The sequence below is a fragment of the Melanostigma gelatinosum genome (assembly GCF_949748355.1).
Source record: "Melanostigma gelatinosum genome assembly, chromosome: 13".
In the NCBI taxonomy this organism is placed as follows: Eukaryota; Metazoa; Chordata; class Actinopteri; order Perciformes; family Zoarcidae; genus Melanostigma; species Melanostigma gelatinosum.
This window is the reverse complement of record NC_136646.1, coordinates 14258786-14280917: the sequence shown is the minus strand read 5'-3', so window position 1 is coordinate 14280917 and position 22132 is coordinate 14258786. Positions and strand designations below refer to the sequence as shown.

At 43.7% G+C, this 22132-nt stretch overlaps 1 protein-coding gene across 1 annotated transcript; it reads right to left on the bottom strand.

Moving 5' to 3' along the window:
• Positions 1-183: 183 nt before the first annotated feature.
• kcnh6a (potassium voltage-gated channel, subfamily H (eag-related), member 6a) lies at positions 184-21548 on the bottom strand (the record flags this gene model as incomplete). The annotated part of the gene is made up of 16 exons (XM_079281492.1): positions 184-465; positions 710-917; positions 1553-1724; positions 2628-2915; positions 3015-3114; positions 3854-4047; positions 4656-4908; positions 6347-6546; positions 7107-7524; positions 9123-9548; positions 13801-14003; positions 14659-14968; positions 15301-15404; positions 15525-15674; positions 17431-17661; positions 21473-21548. The coding sequence occupies 16 exons, from the start codon at positions 21546-21548 to the stop codon at positions 184-186; spliced, it is 3615 nt and encodes a 1204-aa protein (XP_079137618.1).
• Between the last annotated feature and the right edge of the window lie 584 nt (positions 21549-22132).

Genomic DNA, 22132 nt, shown 5'->3' with positions numbered 1-22132 from the left:
TAAGAAACAGGAGGTACTCTGAGCCCTCAGTGACGTGGAAGGCAAGGCGTCCCACGCCCTACAGCAGCATCTCAACAGGACGGAGGAGGTTTGAAGGGAGGAAAAGGGAAGTAACGGAGTGGGGGACATATGGCTGTCCCGTCCGAAGGACCAGGCTTTTGGGTGGTGTTGGTAAGTGGTGTTCTAGCTGCCTGGCAAGACAGGGTCAGAGACATGCCTCTGGATCTCCTGCTTCTCTGTGGGGGTCTCCAGGTGCTCAGGGAGGGAGGGGAAGCGCTGGCTGACACATAGCAGTCCAGGAAGCTCTCGGGCCCCTAAAAATTGAGCAGGGGTGAGGTCCACAGAGGGCAGATGTGGTGGGTCGGCCTCCGGCGACATGGACATCGTGTCATCAGAGGCCACCGTGAGATGGATCCCACTGGACAGGGAGTCCTTGGATTTGTGATTGAAGTCAGAGTCTGGACTCTGGAAAGAGAGAGAAGCATATGGCACTTTGCCGGTTACACTTCTTGTTTTTTGATTCTTCACAGTTCATGTTGTTGGTAGGCCCTCTGGCGTTTCGGAGAACAATACCAAGTATCAACACAGCTCCTTCCTTTAATTTACAACTAAGAATTGCATGACGTCACTGGAATTACACTTATGAAGATCAAAAAAATGAACGCTAACAGAGCAGCAAACGTTACAACTGTATGTATGTACACAACACCTGCAGGAGTGAGGCAGTGCTGTCGATCTGTACGGGCTGGATTGGAGAGACGGTGTGGATTGTGGGTGCTCCTGTGCTGTAAAGGGTAGTGGGGTGAGGGGGGTGAGGGCTGGGGGACACAGCGCTGTAGGCCAGAGGCACCGGAGCCATCTGCCTCTGGAGGAGCTGCAGGATCACATTGATGTCTGCTGTCATGCGCGTCTCCAGCCTTGGTAGAATAAAGAGAGACAACAGGGATTTATTTTCACAGTCAGAAAACACCGAACATAAATCTCTACTGATGTTGATGTTTTGATGGTGGATGGAAGGCGTCCTCCTCTTTTTACTTTTCCTCTCATCTGCTTTTTCAAAAACGTCCACTAGGTTCCTCTCTTGATCTCCCTACAGCACCTCTCTCTCCCTCATAGGCGTACATGAGAAATAGCATCCGGTATAAGAGAAGCACATACATGGTTGACTTTACAGAGGATATTTCAGTCTCACCTTTGACCCTTTTATTGTCTTTATTTGTCTTTCCCTTCCCCGTTCCCTCTCATACATGCATCACACATTAACACCATGCTGGGAATTGATATGCAAACACAGCAGGAGAGAAAGGGAGGCGCTTTCACAAACACAAATGTGACGTAAAAGTAAACATTGGCTATGATGATAAAAAAAATACAACATCTGGCAATCAATAACCAGCAGGGGGTATAGCTCAGTGGTAGAGCATTTGACTGCAGATCAAGAGGTCCCCGGTTCAAATCCGGATGCCCCCTCTTTATTTTCCGTCCCACACACTTACACCGCCTCACCGGTACACATACTACCCGGTACACATACTACTTTACACCACCTCACCGGTTTAACTGGGACTGCAGCAGCTCCAGTCTGGACTCCAGCTCACTGGGCCGATGTTCGGCCGTGCAGGGTGACGGGTGGAAACTGGCCCTGGCTGAAGACCGTCGTCTCTGGCTGTCTCTGCGGTCTGGCCGGTAGCCATACGGACCTGCCACGCTGATTGGGGCTGCTGCTGTGAAGAGGAAGAAGAACAATCCTCAGTTGAGAACGTTCATTTTTCAAATGCTATATTTTCTGTTGAGCAAAAATCACAAAACAGGTGGGAGAGATAGGTGGGCTAGGAAAACCAGTCTGTTTACACTGTCTGGGCCGAGTTATCAGTGAGAACAATGCAGAGCAGCAGCTGTGAGCTATAACCAGTGGGGCAAGCTCACATGCACTAATGCACTAACATGCACTAAAAGCACGTGCTGCCATCCCGACTATGTCAACAAAGCAAGGTGAAGAGTGGATAACAACACACACAGAGGGAGAGTGACTTCACTCTCTGCTCAGGTTGACATTACTCCACTATCTCTTTACATAGCAAATAGTCGTTTGCTGCTATATTAATGCACTAAATATTGTCTATTTCTCCTTTAACATAAGTAACATACTATAGTTGCAGCCAACAAAATACACACATGTATTGTCTTTCTATGCTTTGCAAAACAACATTCACTTTTTCCATTTTGGCTCAATATTTTATGGGTTAGGTTGTTTTTTTTTAATGTTACCAACTTCATCAAATGGCATTTACACGTCATCACTTTATTCAAAAAGAGGAGTCCCACATTTTTAATAGATATTTGGCAATATGTTCAATTCTTTCTCATTTCATTGAAGACATGATGATGTCCCTGACACATCCCGAGAAACATGGTGGCATCTGATGTCATCCTCAAAGTAGAGAAAGACGTGTAGGAAATCTATGGCTTAGTAAACCTTGTGAGGCCGGGAAAGTGCTGAAGAGGACACAGATGGAATTGTGAATTAAAAATGAATTTGGTACCCCTCTAAAATGTTTCAAGGCTCCATCGGGCCGATTAGAGACTACCCAGACATGACCTATGAAGGGCTTGTAGGTAGTCTTTACCCGAGTATGGTGGTCCTACAGGCGGTCCCATCCCAGCCGAGGGTCCACTGTGAGGCAGGAGGTTGACCACTGCCGGGGGGTTGTCTCTGGTGTCACCCCTGGCGAGGCACAGCTCCCCTTTGCTATGTCCCATGGACTTCAGTTCCTCATCTCGCTCATCGCTCGACTGCGAACAGATGCTAGCGCTGCTGCAGAGGTCTTCCCAATGGGATTCTGCCATCGTGCCCTGGTGGTGGTTTGCCATTGGACAGGACTGATCGGCATAAGAGTCTTCACGGTCCATGCCGTCTGTACAGACATTGTCACAGGACCGCCAGTATAAGACAATGTGGAGGTTAGTCAAAACAGAAACATGTGGAAGCGTGTCCGGCCTTGTCCGTCACTCACCTGGTCGGTTTCGGCGACGCAGGGAGCTTCTCCGATGCTTTGTCCGGCGGTAGCCACATTCAGAGTCCCTGCCCGGGGTTGTCTGCTGTATTATATCTGCCTGATACATATCAGCTTCAGTAATTCAAAACTACACACCGGATCTCATGCTTAAAGGACATATGCATTCTTGGATTATTCTAACATCATTATGTATGATAAATCTAATAATCCACATTGAAGCAGCCAGGGATCCCCAAGAAAAAGAAAAACGCACCAGCACATAAACATTAGGCCCATGTACAGCAGGTGTGTTACCAAAAGTCATTTTCTGAGTCGTTTAGGACAGAGTATTCCTCAGAACATAGGGAGAGGGATACAACATAACACTGAGAGGAAATAGTCTAAGCAGGTACGACTAACTGATGTCTTTTTTTTCACCACTTTTAAGGCACCCTGTGGAGTCTGTGACCCCTTGTGGTGCTAGAGCAATGTCTTGCTGGGCATAGAGGCAGTTAAGTGCCATAAATGGAGGAGATATGCCAGTAAAAGGATTAAAACAAACGATCACAAGCCGATACATTTCAAGGCAATTTTACAAATGTTTCATGAGGCAGGAAATTCATTTTGGCATCAATCTTCTGAAATGTTAAATGTATTCACACCATGTTTGAGTATAACGTCAACTCCACAGTGTACCTATTTAAGGTCTTCATTCATTAAGTCATAAAATGAGAACTGGTTAAAACTTGTTTTCTTCGGCCTCGAGGCAAAAACAAAAGCACAGATTATGCAAAAGCCCTGAGGTCAGCGTAAGGATGGTATTTCTAGGCGTAACATCGCCCTCTGGTGGCACTCACATCTCTCAGGTTGAAGGTGATCTCCAAGTTGTTCCAGAACACATCGGAGAAGTCGGGATACATGTCCAGCACTTCCAGCAGGTCGTCTCTCAGGATCTTGTGGAGATCGCAGTAGGTCAAAGCCCTGACGTCAGCGCTGGATTTACCTGGCCTCCCATACAGACTGATGGACTCACCAAAGATGTCGTTCTTTCCTAAATCACAACAAAAGGAAAGAAGAGCACGGGAAAAGAGCGAGAGTAAATCAATAGATGTTTGACGAAGTGAGCAAGTCATCGCTAGCGACAGTGGCAATAGTTAACTGACAACATTGTGATCGATGAATCGGTTCCAAAACTAATGAAAAACAAAAGCACCAGAGTGACACTGATCCTCAACTGCACTGCTGCTCAGCACAAGTGAATGATCACAGCTGGAAAAGACATGACCTATGCAGCCTAGATTGCTGTGTGTGGGCCTATTGATGATCAATGCCACTGTGGAATGGAAGTGGAGCTGTGCCCAAACACCTCTGGCAACACAACACACAGAACACACACAGAGTGTGTACGTGTGTTGTGAGTGTTTCAGGCAGTGTGAGTTGCGGCTGTGGCTTTGTCACAGAGAAGGTGGACTAAAAATAGAAACAAAAAAGTGATAAAAGGGGAAAAAAAACATTCGATTTGTTTCCCCTTTTATCATTATTATTGACATTTTCTAAGTGAAATGATTTATTGATTATTTAACTGACTGACTGATGATGAAAATAATAGATGGAAAAAGGACAAAGTAAGCAGAACCTCAACTGTAGCTTGCAGCTCACCTAGTATGGCCACCACCACATCGTCCCTGAGGATCTCTATCGAGCCTCTGGAAATGAAGTAGACAGCGGTGAGAATGTCCCCACTGTGGACCAGAGTGTCCCCCGGTGGAGCGTGGGTGGTCTTGAATCGCATCGCCAAAGCCCGCAGGCAGCCTTTGTTGGCACCTCGAAAAGCTTTGCAGTTCTGCAGCAAGCTGCGGTTCAAATGGAGGCAGATGTCAGCCTGCAGACACTCAGGAAAACCCTTTAAAACCTGCAGGGCAACAGAGGGCATCGGGTAAACCGAGTGGAAATATTTCTCCATGATATTCGTGTTTGTTTTTTTCCCTGTATCTGCTTGACCTGTATCTCCAAAAGCACTTCATGGAAAATGGAAAATGCTGAATGAATCTGAAAAGGTACATAATAAGGGAAACGTGGGGTGAGAGAAGGAGAGCAGATTGTGTCAGATTGACTCAGGCAGCGTACAAAGGACAGCGGCTCCCAGTGATTATCTGTTCACACATTGAATTGGCAGGCACTAATGATGCGCTCTGACTGCGTAACGCTCCAGCGCTGTTCGCAGCTCACGCCATTACAGCAATATGACGCACAGCATCGCTAAAATTACAGTCTCCCATTTGTTCAAGCTCAGGAAGATCAATGCTGTGTGTTTAAAGTATAAGGGGGCACCCAGATTTGAACTAGGGACCTCTTGATCTGCAGTCAAATGCTCTACCACTGAGCTATACCCCCCACACACAATGCTGAGTCACAGGTGATTATTTTCAAACACCTACTGTGTGTGCACAGTGAGTAGGTTGGTGATGTGTTTGAGAGTGCCTGCATGTGCCCTCTAGAGGCAGGATGGCACATCATTTCTAAAACCAAAATGTGAGCAAATGACAGACCTTTCTGTTTGATTTCCCAGGTTTGACAGGTTGTGTGTGTGTGTGTGTGTGTGTGTGTGTGTGTGTGTGTGTGTGTGTGTGTGTGTGTGTGTGTGTGTGTGTGTGTGTGTGTGTGTGTGTGTGTGTGTGTGTGTGTGTGTGTGTGTGTGTAGATGATGTTTTAATGTTTCTATATGGTAGCTCGTCTGAATCCCTAAAACCTGTTTGAAGCAGAGGGGGGGGGGAGCTGACTGTGATAAAGGTTTGGGTCTGGGTCATAGAGTGCTGCAGGGATGAAGTATTTTTAAGGCCAGCCCCGAATTTTGTATCAAACTGGTTCCCTCAGCAAAAAGCAAATGGGATTTTTCCATTTCCATTGGATTTTGGAATATTGCAAAAAAAAAAAACTCTGTAGCAAAACAACATTTTCTCAGACTCTGTACAGCAAGCTAATCTTCAGAAAACAGCATGTTTTCTCATGATTTTTGAAATTGTCAAAATATTCTTACCAGTCGAGTGGCAAGAACAGCAATCGTGATTATGAAGGCCAAACATTCAACTGTAACAACAGAATGGACAGGGGGCACCCAGAGTTGAACTGGGGACCTCTTGATCTGCAGTCAAATGCTCTACCACTGAGCTATACCCCCACAGACAACACAAAGTTTTTCTGTTACACTATATCGCAACAATTCCATCCCATATCCTGTCTAGACAACCACTTTTCCAGCGAAATATTCCTTCCCAAACGTAAGTCTTTTGCCTCCTGTAAACTAGAGCAAGACCCTGTGTGTGTGTGTGTGATCGATTTACAAGACTTACGGCGTTCATGTCGATGCCGTTGGTGTAGGACCAGGCATGTTGGAAGTACTCCTCCAGCCTCTGTCGCAGGCCTCCTGGGATCTGGTGGAAACGGATGAACTCTTTGACCCGCAGCATCTGGGTGTGATACCGGGCCGTGCCGGAGTACAGTCTCTGAATGATTGCCGACACGTTACCGAAGATACTGGCGTACATCAGCGCTGCATGGGACAGATGACAGAAATACTGTATGTTGGAGGAATTGATTATTATGGATAAATGTTCAATTTTGAAAATAGCTATTTTACAAAACCAGGGTAACATGCAAAAGAAAATTCTGTATTTCAAACACAATATTGAAGGATGAAATTCAGCACCATCCGTCATACTTGCTTTTGACAAATATGTCAATGTATGGATGTTTCAATGAGTCGCCTTGTGAACACCAATAATGCTGTCCCATTATAGCGTTCGTTCTGGTTCACTTTCTGTCCCACCGTAACAACACATTTGTGTTTAGAAACACAGAATGTCTGAATTCTATTGCATGAAAACAAAATGAAGACTAAATATTGCCACCATTGGTTGATCCAATCAAATCACGAACAAAAGATTCAGGATCTTAAACTTTGGTGACAAAGGTTTTCACACTGATTCTGTCTTTTATTTTTTGCACATGCCAATACACATTCATTGTAAATTAAAGCCGCTTTAGCCGCTAACTGTATGTTATTTGTTCCAGAGGCTGCTCTGATTTCTGACTCACTCCCACTCTACTCACAGCCAATGAGCATGACACAGATGGAGAAGATCTTCTCTGGGTTGGTGTTGGGGGAGACGTTCCCAAACCCCACACTGGTCAGGCTGCTGAAGGTGAAGTACAGGGCTGTAACATACTTGTCCTTGACGGAGGGGCCCGAGGCTGCGTCACTATCATTGTACTGTTTACCGATCTGCTCGGCCAGGTTGTCCAGCCAGCCGATCTTCAATCCTCCGATGCGTGCAGAACTTGTGCGCTCCACGTTGCCGATGGCGTACCAGATACAGGCCAGCCAATGAGCAATGAGGGCAAAGGTGCACATGAGCAGGAAAAGGACCGCAGCTCCATATTCTGAGTAGCGGTCCAACTTCCTGGCCACTCGTACCAACCTCAGCAGTCTGGCTGTTTTCAGTAATCCAATCAGAGTGGTTGTCTGAGGCTGGTGGAGAGACAGTAGACGTCATGTTAGTGATATTAGCAAGCTCTTGTGCCACTGTAAAATGTGCTCAAACCAGTATCATTCATCACTGGGCTTTAAACACACTATTTGGCTGCAGATATTAAGTGTATTGGTACTTAAAGGGAAGCATGGAAGTAAGCGAACGCCTAACTGACCTGAAATCGCCCCCACCACTAACATCTTACAGTCTCAAAAATTATAACCAAAATCTTGCAAGTTGAGTCTGGGAAAAACTCCATCATCAACCAAACCCACGATCTGAACGTTGGACAAATCAGTGAAGTCGCAACAGACGTTAAGACAACAAATTGATTCACTCAGAGTTTTGCAGAGTATCTTAGGAGCCAAGATGTTACCGAGCGTGCCAATAACTGCAATGCCCTGGGTTTGATTCCGGCCTTGGCTCCTTTGTTGCATGAATAGATTGAATATAAAAAGCGGATGTAGTCACTGTGACACCAACCATTGGTTTGTGGACTAACATTTTCAAGACTTGATTTTGGCGTTTTGGCTGTCGGCATCTTGGATTTCTGCAACCAGAGGTGAAGCGACAGGGCGGAGCTAAGTACTGCCAAACGCTGAAAAAGACATTTAAGTCGACACAAAGTGTGACAATTAACTTCCATGAACTGAAAACACACTGTGAACGGCGACAACTCCCAGACCGGAAAACGCTGTATCGTCTATTTTACTCGAGCTGGGACCTTAATATACTAAACATCATGCTGCATTGAAGAAGACTTGACACTAATGATTGATAGTTGCATGTCATACCTCACATTGTCTCCCCCATTTCTACACTGTCCTCAGTCAACGAAAGGCGAAAAGGCCGAACCCCCCCAAAAAAACAAAAAAGATTTCTGGAACTGCATAACCTGTTTCTTAATTCAATAACCGTTTTTGCAAGTTTGCAATTCAGAAAACCGCTCAGTGGTGTTCTCGTCCAAAAGGGGTTGATGTGTCAGCAAAGTCGAATACAACCCTCCATTGTTCAACCCACATTAAATGTTTCAAGTTCGATTCAATAGAGAGTCCTACCCACTCCGCTAGCCTCTGTTAGCATCTGCAACTCAAAGGGGTTCTTAGAGAGAATTTCTTTGGTCTCTCTGAAAAGCTGAAACATATTGACTGGGTTTTCTGTCCTTGTTATCTACTAATGTAAATTATTTGAACTCCTTGTCATCTCTGCCATGATGTCATAGGGATACAGTGGAGATAGAGACAAAAAACACAGGTAGAGAGAGAGAGGGGTATGACATGCAACTAAGATTAAACCACAATCGTTTTGTTGGGGCTCAACAACTACATATCCCACGACAGCTGATTGCAGGCTGGATTTGAGCTTGGTCATGTTGTGGCAGGAATAGACAGGCGTAACTAATGACATGACTAATGGCTGCATTCTATTTAGTTGGCTCACTGGCAAGAGCTACTGAGATGCATAAATAGAACACTCACTGGTGTTATTTTCGACACGCACTTTTGTTTGACCTTTTGTCTGTATTTATCTTTTTCACATCGGACAAATTCAAATATATGCTGATGTTGCGAGGCCGTTTTCTCCCCTTCTTGCTCACCTCCTCCGACCCGGTGCGGAATATGAGCAGATCGAAGGGGATGGCAGCCACAATGTCAATGAGGAACCAGCCCTTAAAGTAGTGCTGCGCGATGCGCCCCGGCTGGCTGACCACCTCGTCGTTGTGGTTGACGTAGGTGGTCCTGAAGTTGATGAGGATGTCCACGATGAACATGACATCCACCACCAGATCCACCACGTTGAGCGGGTTGCAGGTGTAGCCGCAAGTTCTCCTCCGCTCTTCCTCCACCTCGTTGAGGAGGAAGGCGGCCGAGTACGGCGTGAAGACGGCGGTGTAGATGACCAGCAGCAGGATGACCCAGTCCCATACCGCTTTGAAGGGGCTGTAGTGAAGGATGGTCCATTTGTGGATGCGTGGGGCCTGGAGCTTGTACTCTGGCAGCACGTCAGCACCGAGGGACAACACCTAAAGAGAGACGGACAAGGTGGTGAGGATGTTAGTGATAAGGGAGGTAGGACAGTGAATTCATGACTAGTGGCCCCATAATTCACCCTCCACTTTTATATTTTGGGTAAACAGCTTCGACTTGAAGACAAAGAGGGAAGATACTGTTGTTTTCAACGGTTACAAACAGTATGTTGTTTATATTTTAGTAGTTCATCGCCTACACAAAACAGCCAACACTCACTTGAAAAAACTATAACTACAACATGACACTGACACTTCACTTGACATGAGACAAATTAGATTTCATGATTAACTCCAGAATATCCAGTGGCCATCTCCTCTCTTGCATCACTTTCTTGCCCAAAAACCACAAACTTCTACAAAAACCACAAACTCATCTCTAACAGAGTCTCTGTGCAGCTCTATCCGCACTCCACAAACACTCCAAAAAATCAAATCACTAACTGCTGTTTTTAAAGAGCTCACTGCAGCCTCACCTGCCACTGTTGCGTCATGTGATCAACACTTTATTGAGACTATGTGACCTCTCCTACGAATGTTCTGATCAATTGTGGACCAAAATAAGTGCTGGCATCGATTGGGAGCCGTGCAGAGGAGTGACTTTAGTTCATTCTGAAAGGTTAGGTCATTGCTGGTGTAAAAATGCTCTACTCTAACAAATTAGATATTTCTGATGGCCCACTGCTGACACTCATATCAACACTAGCTTACTAACCCATGTTAAGAAATACTCTTTGTGCATTGTTGTCTTTCCATTTCCTCACAAACCCTCCAGTGTTTCGACCCTTATTAGGTTTTAAGGCGGGAAACCTCACAGGATTCACTGAACACAACAACCTCTGGCACTCCTCTGTGTGTCAGCAAATGACCACAGCAGCTGAACAGATGTGAAAAGACAACACAGCAATGAAAACGTAAACACACGAGCAAAAGTTCACTCATCCAAGAAATGTTAAGTTATTGATGTTGAGCACAGCTCGAATGCATAATGAGGACCAGAGAACAACTGCCACCGCCAGTTGGCACGCAACAGCTGTGTGTCATTACTCTGACTTTATAATTAACATAGAAAGAGTTCACTCTTTATACATTTGATCACATGTGTTTGATTGAGAAGGCAGTTGAGGTGTAAAATGCAAAAGAAGCTTAAAGACTGAACAGGATATATATCACAAAAGCCAGTGTGATAACACTAAATATTGTGGATTGTAGGTCATCTGCTATGAAAACCAGAAAATACTACTTATATCCTTTTGAATAAAGTCACAAAGCAAAGTGCAAAATCTGTAACAACTAATTTTACTTAATTTTCTTCTTGCAAAATGTCCTCATGCTGTCTTATTTCACTCTAAACATGAACACACAAACCAACTGCTGCACTTAAAACACCCTCTCCGTAAACCTAAAAACAGGTGCAACTCAAAAGCAAAATGTTCTAAAAGCTGCAAGACTAAATTCGTGACTTGTCACAAATAGACAGGCAATACCTTGTCATAGCCAGGCGACATGGCATCAGCTTCACGTGGATAAAGCTGATGTTGTTCACCTGTGGCGCTACAGAAAGGTAAGCACGAAGGGTGCGGTGGAGGATGACGGGAGGGAGCAAGAGGAGGGAAAGGGACAACAAATAAACAGGGAAGTGGAGCTGAAACCAGGGAGCGTGAGAGACCCAGTAAGGCTGAGGTACTCACAGGCTGAAGTTTGTGCTTGAAGCTCATGCTGAAGGGCACCACGGGGTAAACAGCTAGAGAAGAGAGTGCAAGAGAGAGAGAGAGAGAGAGAGGGAGGAAACCCCTATCCATCCATCTGTATCCCCCTCCCTCCTGCTCCCCCCCCCCCCCCCCCCCTCCCTGTAGCCCAGCCCTCACCGTGGGATCCTCCTTCAAACATGAACAAATGATCCGGTGGCTCTGTGAATGACAGCATCCTCCTCCTCAACTGGTGCTCGACAAGCAAAAACTGGGAAAAGCCAAAGTAGCTTTCCTTTAGCGTCCTGCTGGATACACTCCCCTGTTGATATAGGCAGCCTGATTTAGCTACTTGAGAAATAATTCTGGAAATATTTCTGTATTTACATGCAATGTGTTACCACCACGTCTACCTATTTGTGTATTTGTTCTGAGCCCATGTGATGTTTTATAAGTTACAAATAGTCATTCAAACATAGTATATTTTAAGTCAATATGGCCATAATTAATTAACTGATTGCACTTAAAGAAGCCAGAAACAACCTCATATTTCACACTGATGGAGGCAAAGTGGCCAGAAATGTTTGGAGGAATTCCCACAGTATATTGCAGGACAGTATTGTATCCTCTTATATTTTGATAAACTTGTGCTTGATGGCTGCTCTTGAATAATGAGTTTGATCACTGAGCATGTTAAGATCATAATACTTCTTTGTGAGTATACACCTGTGTTAACACGTGCACTTCAACTGCGCACACACAAATCAAATCATGGTCCCTGCTTTGAAAAACAAATGTGAAGTTCTATTTAATTCAAACTGAATCTCCAGTCTCCTGTTGTGAGCTCATTCAAAGCCAGGGGGCACCACACACACACAGTAGTAACAGTGTGCCAGGTGCTTTTCTACAATCTTTTACAAGCTACAGTGTCGTCCATCACACCGTGTGTTTCATGTTATGCAGACAAATCAATATGAACAAAGATCGATGACAACCTTCATTTCCCTTGTTGTAAGGTGCCAATCGAAATCCAATTAGAAAGGCGCTGTGACGAACAATGTCATTGTATCACGGCATAGAACAACAAAGCAAAGGCGACGTTTGCATATAGATTTAGTAACATGTAAACACTTGCACTCGTTAGTTCTCACATGACAGCAGCAGCTTTACTGTGACCTGAAACCTGAGCTTCAGGTCTGTCACCCCACGACTCCCACGGGACGTGTGCGACAGACCTGTCTACAGGAGACATACCAGTGACAGAGAGCTGCAACACGTCCACCTTCCAACAGAAACATGAAGAGCAGAAAACCCCTTATTGACACTCCACTCCACTGACACGCTCACACAGAGAAACACTCTTTTATCCAAACTTGTCCATGACGTCAGCGGAGTGCAGATAACAACTCAAGTGTTCTGCCAGACATTCAAGGAGCCCGTCTGTCCCTCCTGTCAGTTTTTCCAGGGCCACAGAAGCCACGTTGCGTCCACATTGTGTAGCCGGCTGTCGATACCACTCCCCCCCCCCCCCCCCCCCCCCCGGTGTGAAGAAGTGACATCTCACCACCACCAAGGCAGCAGCAGGGTAATAGCGCTGCACATAAACCATGCAAATGTGGCACTGATTAATGATAAATTGATGAAGCAATGCAAATCGAAGGCCTATGGTATGTGTTGTGGTGGTTTGTCAGTGTAAAAATGTTTCCTAAATGTACTTCCTCCTGAAATGCAAAACTGTACAAAGAAAAGCCAAGAACAAGCCGAATGCAGTTGTGAAACCAGAAAGCATTCAGAGAACTCAGACGTTATATTTATATTCTCGCCAATTTCTGAGACAACTTTCTCTCCACTGAATTTCTGAGGTAAATCTTGTGGTTGGTATCACACATTATTTCCCCAACGCTTCGGTTAAAAGTTACTTTGCAGAGTGAGATTTAATAATAATATAAGATAGGAAAGTGTAGTATTGTCTCGACATTTAACTCAAGGACTTTTGCCCTGCTCTTCATTATATCATTATCTCCAATTACCGTAGTTTAACATTCAGATGCTGGAGCCGTAGATGTCACACCTCAGGTGAGATCATTCTCTCACTCTTTCACTCCGCGACTGCAGACGTGTTTTAAGCATCTTCAGTGAGCCAGAAGCAATAAACATTTTTAAAACATCTTTGTCTGAAGTGTCCATGCGACGAGACAACGACTGGATGTGAGATTAACCACAAAAATGGTCATACAAGCTGCACTTGACAGGATGATGGGAGGAGTAATATGTAATATTTTTCCAATGAGAGTGAAAAATATTCACGTTCAGGCCAAAGAAAGCAGACAAAGCTGTTGTGAAACCTTTAAATATGAGGCTCAACTGGACTCAAAGAAGATAATTTCATCCAATAATTTTCAAAGAAAACGATCAGCCTCTTCTGTGTCGTCACAATTGAACAAAATGACGAATTACAATGAGTGCATGAGTAAAACAATCTTAATTTTGTAAATGAAAAAAGGTAAAGCAACCAACAATGTCAGAGTATTTTCTCTTTTTTCACTCAGGACTCGTCTTACCTGAGTGACGTGAGTGACCTTCTCAGTGACATTCTGTGCCCGGTCTTTAATCTTGCTGGGTGCAATGATTTCAATCTCAGTGGGCGAAGGCGGTCTCAACCGGTCCGAGCCGAAGGTGAGAGTAACCTGAGGGATGCGGCCGACGGTCCGATGTCTCATCAGGTCCGAGTCCGACGTAGAGTTCAGAGCGCTCGGCTTCAGATCTACAGCGGAGAGCGGCAACAACAACAGTTAAGATTCACAAGCAGATTGTGGAAAATGATGAATTATGGTGAGAAAACAGAAAACGAATACCTGAAAATGTGATCGAATTATGAGGTTTCTTTAAATTCACATTGATGTACTTCTAAATGAAGTGTCCAGGTTTAAAGGTCAAATCCTGACCAAATGTTAAAAGAAATGTTACAGTTAAAATGTTTTAGAAACGAAATGTTTTTGTTCATCCACTATTTCTTTCCCTCAACACGTGAATCAGGACAGAGTGCATTTCCCCTCAGCCTCAAAGACTGAGACGGACGTACAAATATGATGAAATGAAAGAAAATGTGACGGACAGATTGAGAGTATGATTGGAACCTGCACACAAATGATAGTTTCCTCACACAAGACTTCCCCTGAGAAGAAGAAGACGATGTGCAGTAGTGTTCAATTGGACCACAAATGGACCACAAACCTACACAGAATCAGTGGACTCAATGAAGGAAGGGAACCCCTCTTCTGCCTTCATAATTCAATACTGACAAATCTCTTGGAGAAAAGTATCAGTTTTGGTCAACTACAATGATTTTAAAAGTTGAGTGAGTCAAATCTTCGGTTACAAATACAGAAATGCTCTCAGCGTCCCGGTCAGACACTCACTGCTGTTGGTTTGGACGTCCACAGGTCGACTGCTCCATTCTGCCCTCATGCCATCAATGTCGTCCAGTGACGAGGCGCGTCGAAGGCTGCGGACGCTGTCCCGAGAACAGCTCCGAGGTAGCGGGCCCCTGGGCAAGGCGTTGCTGGGGTCCAGGCGGTCTGTCAGCAGGGAACGCCGCTTGGTGGAGGACTGGGCTGCAAGGGATGGAGGATCAAGGTCCTGTTCGATCAGGGCTTCGGTCTCAGACTGCACGCAGCTCTCCTTGGATGGGATACGAAGCTCTTTGAGCGGGACGTCCTCGCTGTTTGGCTGGCAGGGGCAGAGAGCAGAAAGCCTTGTCTGAGGTGTACAAAAATAATAATTTAATTTCCAAAAAAAAAAAATAGATTATCTTTCAACAGCATTTCAAACTGAAATTGTGTTGTGTTTTACAAATCAGGTATGGATACTGTCAGGAAATAGCTTCACACAAGAAGTGATTCATCAAAACATGAGAGAACTCGAAACAAAAGTAAGATTAACTCAACAATGGTAGATTTTCTCCCCCTCAGTTTTCCCGTTGGGATCCTTTGGGAAGAGCAATCAACCCTTGAATTTCATTGTATTATCTCCTGTGGTGTGTTGTGAATGTGTGACCTCACCTGCAGGTAGTCCACTACCACTCCTTCAAACTGATCTTTGGACAGTGAAGGTTGTCGCATGGACTGCAGCACCGGTAGCCTCATCTTCAACCTGCGATTCTGACCTGACGGGGAAAGTCTGTGTTCAGCTCAGCTGTTAACAAAACTTCAATGTTATCTACTACAAATCATGTTCACATACAATCGTTTTTTGTAAGTTATAAGCGAAATGTTAAAGGGTTTACAGTATATCAATCCTTTGGCAACTCTCTGCTTGAGGCCTGACGTCTTGAGAGAAGGATCAATCAGCTCCTGGAAGTCGAGGATGAACATGATCACGAGACTTTCTTCGTTTTTTACGGGGACAACGTCTACCAGGCATGGTCTACAGGTTCCTATAGACACAGAGAGAGACACACTTCAGTAGGAAATCAGGGGGCACTCGGACTTGAACCGGGGACCGCTATACCCCCCCCCCCCCCCCCAAACAAGAGAAAATAGCAACCATCTGATTTGCCCCATGACGCTTCCACTACACTTGCTAAAAATAGCAAAATGAACAACACATCCGTCAGGATAAACTTCATTCTGCAATCAGCGTGGTCTAAAAATACACACCAATAGTTCCAGCATTCAGTCCCATTCACACATCCAATCTGAATCACATTGTATCCACTTGTTCGCAGTTTTTGTTCTACCTGTTCAGTCTGGAAGCACAGTAGGAAGCAGGAGACAAAGGAAAAAGATGCTTCGTGGATTTGCGCCCGCATGCTGATCACATTTCCATGACAACAGCGCTCCAGACTGCACGCCCCATGCCCAAATGTCCAAAGTAGCAAAATACATAATGTGTTGTGTGTGTGTGTGTGTGTGTGTGTGTGTGTGTGTGTGTGTGTGTGTGTGTGTGTGTGTGTGTGTGTGTGTGTGTGTGTGTGTGTGTGTGTGAGGAGACAGTGAATGGGTTGATGACAGTAATCGTCCTGAGCCTGGAGTGTTTGCGTGCCTCTGTCCTCGTGTTTCTGTAACTCTGTGTGATGAAACGGTGAGGGAGGAATTGAACGGATGGTCTGGTTAGTCTGAAACTAGTGGCACAAAGATGAAGTCAGAGAGTCAAGAGGAAATGGAGCTTTGAGAGGAGGGAGCGTTCAGTAAAATGCCACCGATACCAAGTTTAAACGTCTGTCTCGCTCTGTTATTTCTGCTATGATATTTTTACTCTGCTCTCTCATTACGGTTCTAATGGCACCATCTCTAGGTCTCTTCATTCCTGCATGGAATTCTCTAACTGTAATAATTATATTTCTGGTTGCAAAAATTTAGTTTTGGACAAAAGTATAAATGGAGGATGTGGAAAAAAAGCAGAAAAAACGTTTGTTGAGATGGGAGGGTTGCAGGGATTAAGGGTGTACCAGAAAAAAACAATATGGCAGAACAGGTAAGTCTAAGTAAATGTGCACCCATCAGAGAATGATTGAAGTGATTCGAGTTTGTGTGTGTGAACGTGCCTGCCTGGTTTTGCGGTGGAGGCCACTGTGGAATCAGTGCCGAGAACACGCAACGCGATTTAAAGCCTCATGATGACTGATTTTTAATTATTAAAGAGCGTCTGCAAGGTCTGAAAGAGAAACATGGTCACCGTGAATTGTCTCACATTGGTGGCGCGAGATTAAGATCTTTTTTCTTCCTGATGAATCGTGATTTCCATGTTTTTTATGAGAAAATTTAAATGTGATTTGAACGGAAATGAGAGGGGCTGCAATACCTTATTGGAGTTAGTTAGGATTTTAAAAGCTTTAAAATGTTCCTGGAATAACACGGATTGTCTTGTTGGTGATATTACTTGTTGAATGAGAAGTAATGTCGATTATTTATTGAAACCTAAAATCATCTGCTGCATACATCTTAATATGAATTTTCTCCATCAGAAATGAAGTTCAGTGACTGACAAACGGACAAAATAGGAGCAAATTCCAAAATGAAAGTTAGGGTAAAAGTCTGGAATCTGTCCAATTAGGTTTCTTGTAAGAAGATGGCTTGTCAAACAGTGGAACATGAGGATGAATTTTATGATTAACTGTTTTCATAACAACCAAGCTGTCCACTAGGCCAGGTATCTGAGGTTGCAAGCACTTCTCTCCTCCGGTGTCTTACCTTCCTTATCGTAGTAGAGGATCTCCACCTTGAGCTCCTCTGAGCCAAGCAGGGCCTGAGCTAGTTGGGCCAGGGCGCTCTTCATGGTGCCGGGCCCCACCAAGAACTGGCAGGTACAGGGCTGCTGCATGATCTCTGCCCTGGCGAAACCAAACATCTCGCAGAAGCCTTCGTTGCAGTAGATGATGCCACAGTTTGTCGTCTGGGCGTTGGCAATTAGAAACTTGCGATCTGAAGGGAGGAGGAAACGTTAGCGTCATATTCCTGTTTAAAAAGGCAATCAATCTATGTGGAGGTATAGTGACTGTGGGTTTAAATTACAAAGTAACATATTTATTGATAAGACATTGAGGATCCACTTTGAAAACTCTCTAAGTATTTTGTCTTAAATACCACACAAGATAATAACATATCCTCAGTATAGTTATGAATAAATAAACGAATGTTTGTAATTGAATTTAACCACAATTGCACAGATCTTCATTTTAGACCCTCAATTCAGATATGGCTAACGGTTAACACTGTGAGGAATGAAAGACTTAAAGAAAAGCTACCAAAATACTCAAAGTATTGTTGAGTATTCAGAGTAGTTTACACATTGTTAGAAGGTGCTTTACTAAAAGGCGTTTCTCATAATATAAAGAGAAAGAAAGTCTGCTGTATAAGTCCGAGAGCTGACTAAATAAAGAAAATGCAGTTCAAGGAGTGAAGCTTACTTTGCTATGCTAGCTAGCAATCTTTTAGCAGGACAAGCTTAGCTAACGTCAGCTGCTGTTACTTTTTGTAGTGGTTGGATTTAGCTGCTGCTTCATTTATATAAATACTGAACATCTTTGGATTGTCAAAAGTCATTTTTTCAGTTACAGGAGAAAACAGGATGAATAAAGAGTAAGGGAATTTAGTTTTAGCTAAGGCTAGCTGGCACTCACAGCAGCTAGCTTTCATTTCAGCTTTACGTGTTAGCTCTCTTTTGGAGCTTTGCAATCGTGGCTGTTATTACATTACCATGCACTTCTAGGGCCTAATAACATTTCATTTGGTAAAACAACCATTAGAATTCGACATTTAATTTAATTCTACTGACTGTTTTTTAAGTGATTAGATTAGACTAGAGTAGACTAAAACATTCTTTACATTATAATACAAATGCACTTAGAGTGTAAAGAACATAGTGTTTAAACTCCACTGCATGGTCTCCACTCGACAATCAGCCCAAGTGGAGCTAATGAAGTCCACCTCTCCATAGTGCTAATGTTATTAACGTCACAATTTATCCTCAGGGACTGAGGAGAAGCAGGTGGGCACTTAACATAAGAGCCTCTGTGGCTCGGTCACACCTGCTGTCACATAGTTTATGGGAATACAGGTTGTTGACGTTTATCAGGATTAGCCTGTAAGATTTTACCTGACATTTTTTTAATTAAACTTGGATAATGCAGCTGTTTCTAATAAGTATGTGCCCGTATAATAATGCTGCTAGACGAGGGTATTATCTTTTTATTATGATGTATTGTTTCTATGTTCTCGTCTCTATTCATACTGCCAGTGGTGGAGGGAGTATGCCTTTACTCAAGTAAAAATACAAATACCACACCATAGAAATACTTTGTTACAAGTAACAGCCCTGCAATGACAAGGTTGCTGAAGTATATCATCATGAAAATGTACTTAAAGTCATAAAATGACTCAATGTAGCATAATACCACATGTGTATGTTCATGACTGTATCATGAGATTTGTATGACTCGTGCACTAATGTAAAAGCAGAATTTTACTGCTATGGTTGCTTGAAGTGGAGCTGTACTTTTATATATGGTTTGATATACTGTGGTCATATAGTCTAATTTATAAAAAGACACAATATTTGATACGCTCTTTGTATGCTTTGTAGACTAAATCTTAATTTGTCAAGTAACTATAATTTTAGTGAAGTAGAAAGTAGCCTCTGAGATGTAATGGAGTACAGAGTACAGAGTACAAAGTGGTAAAGAAAAGATTCAGGTAAAGCACTATAGTCCACCTAGAATTTGAGTAAATGTACTCAATTCGATTTCACTACTGTATACTGTGTACATTCACCGTTTTAGTTTTACATGCTTTGGGATGTTTTTACTTTATCTATATGATCTTTACTTTGAGGCTATAGTGTTTCCACAAATATGGAATTTATTTTAGAAGCCCACTTAAATATATCTGCCCCGACCCCACATGCGTATTAATTATCTTGCTTTCAATACGCAATATACATTAAAAAACATACGATAGGCTGATAAAATACAACGCATTGCTCAAGATTTGGGCAGCTTGTCATGTTTCAGATGTCCAGGAGTTGTTAGCAGTTCCACCAAAGAAATATTTATCCTCTGAACTTCTCAAATATTTTCTAATTTGGGGCCCAAACAGGTAAAACTCTGCAGTATTTCATAAAAGAAGCAAAGATCAGAGAAAAGTTTGAAAAATTAAACAAATTTGTGCAGCAGAATTTGTCTTTCATGTACATTTAGCTCATAATACTTATTTTACTTGAGTATAATACAGAAATTTTACTTGTCATGGTGTATTTTTACATTGTTGTATTGATACCTGAATATTCCTTCCGCCACTGGAAACTGGATCATAGTAATGTTTTTCTTTCTGCGATGTCAAACCTTTGAGTATTAACTGCAAGTTATTCTTCATTCAGAAAAAAAACACGTAATAGCAGCCTACAGTTCCATGCTCATACCATCCAGTCCCTGTTATTGATGGTTGTAATGTACGCAGCATCAGCAACCATGAAAGTGAAGCAGGGCAGTTTAGTTCAAAGGCTGCTAATGGAGGAGTTCAGTGAGCTGAATGGAAAGCACATATCCTCTGACTGGCCCTTTTATTATCCTGCGGTGGAACTGGGTTAAACAGCTCGTCCCTGTCTGCTGCCCGAACAGATGAGTGGAGGGGACTCTCTCCTAAGTCCCTCTCTTTAAAGTAAATGGACGAGCTCCTCTGGAGGAAAGCACATCCCGTCCAAAGTCTTTAGGCTCAAAGGGGAAACACTGATCGTCACACCGTTGCTTAGCAGCAACGCGGAGGCACGTGCACTCACCTGGTCAGGCACGTGCATGTGGCTGCGCGTGCACACTACACACTTAGTGACATACAGTAGAGGCGTTACATAATAGAGGTTTCAGAGATTCAAGTGGTATTTCTGCCAGATTGAATCAGACTAAAACTGAGAGCAACTACTTCTCCATGTCTGGTCCGTATCTGATCAGCATGTCAGGGTTAGCGGCCCATAGAGTTAGGCCTACAAGGGAACACTGACTTTATATAGACTGAAAATATTGTTTTGTAGCATTTCTAAACAATAAAGTACATGAACAAAGATGTAACTTGCTGATGTGTGATGTACAAAAGCTTGAGGTAAAACAGAGATAAAAGATGAATAAATAAATAACCCTATGGGTTAAAAGGAGATATCAAATCCAACATGAATGTTTTATCACAGGGACAGAAAGAGTTGTTTTTTTCGTTCTCAATGTGTGAGCGCTGGTCTCACTTCAGTGGAACATGTGAGCTCATGGAACATTATAGACATCAGGTGAGCAAACAGCTCTGATACAAATTAGATAAGACTTTTCAATGCACCATTAAAAGCCTGTCCGTCGGCCACCTGTTCAAGAGTCTGAATTCATATGACAAATAAAGGACAGGCTGTAGCCCTGTGGTAACAGACAACATGGTGTGGCTAGCTTTTACCCACATTGTTTATCACTGTGATCAAAATGTTGTTACATCCAGCAGCTGTTCCATTCACAACCATGCTTTATTTTAATAATCACATAAATATGCATGTTGTGATGGCACACTGCTCCTACTGATGATAACCATTTCCTGTCAGGGACTGAGAACATTATTACCTCACAGTACCGTAATGGAGGGCAAACACTTATTCTTTTCTAACGCACTTTCTTTGCTCTTATAATCGCTATCTGGAGGGCCAACTGCGTGCCCACACTTCGACAGCACCTCATGGTGAAAACTTCATTCTATCATGTGCACTTACTTTGCTGGTCGAATTTCCTGATGATAGTGTCCAGGTAGGTGTTCTGGAGCGCAACATGACCGCGTCTCACAGGCATTTTGGTGCTGAGAGAAAAGACTTCTCCGACACATGAACCTTACTGGTTAAAAAAAAAAAAGAAGAAAAAAAATTAAGAAAATAGAATTTGAATTGCCAAAAAAATCAGCTTCCACTTGGAGGACGAGCGTCAAAGGGAGGGTTTGGTTTCTCTCGGAGGCTGCAGATGATGGTGGTGAGAGCCGGAGCGCAGGAGGGTGATGGAGAGAGGTTCTGGTTGCCTGGGTGATGGCATATGCAGGATGTTGCACGCGGGGGGGAGGGGGGTAGACTAGGATACTTCTAAATCCATATGCATTTAAAAAAAAAGACAAACAAACTGGTTCCTTGCTGTTTGGTTTCCTCGAGGCAAAGAAGAGAACGTGTTCTTTTGGAGAAGAAGTTGTGAATGGAAGCTGCAGGATATCTCGGTTTGTTATTTTGATGATCGAGGCGTTCTCTCTCAGGTTTAGACGCTGCACGGTGAGTACAGCGAAGACCGGGCTCCTATGAGCCAGTTTCCCTGGATCCTCTACCCTTCCACCTCCCCCCCACCCGGGCTCGACAGGACCGGCTGTGAGCTGCGACTCGTCCTTCTGAGTTAAC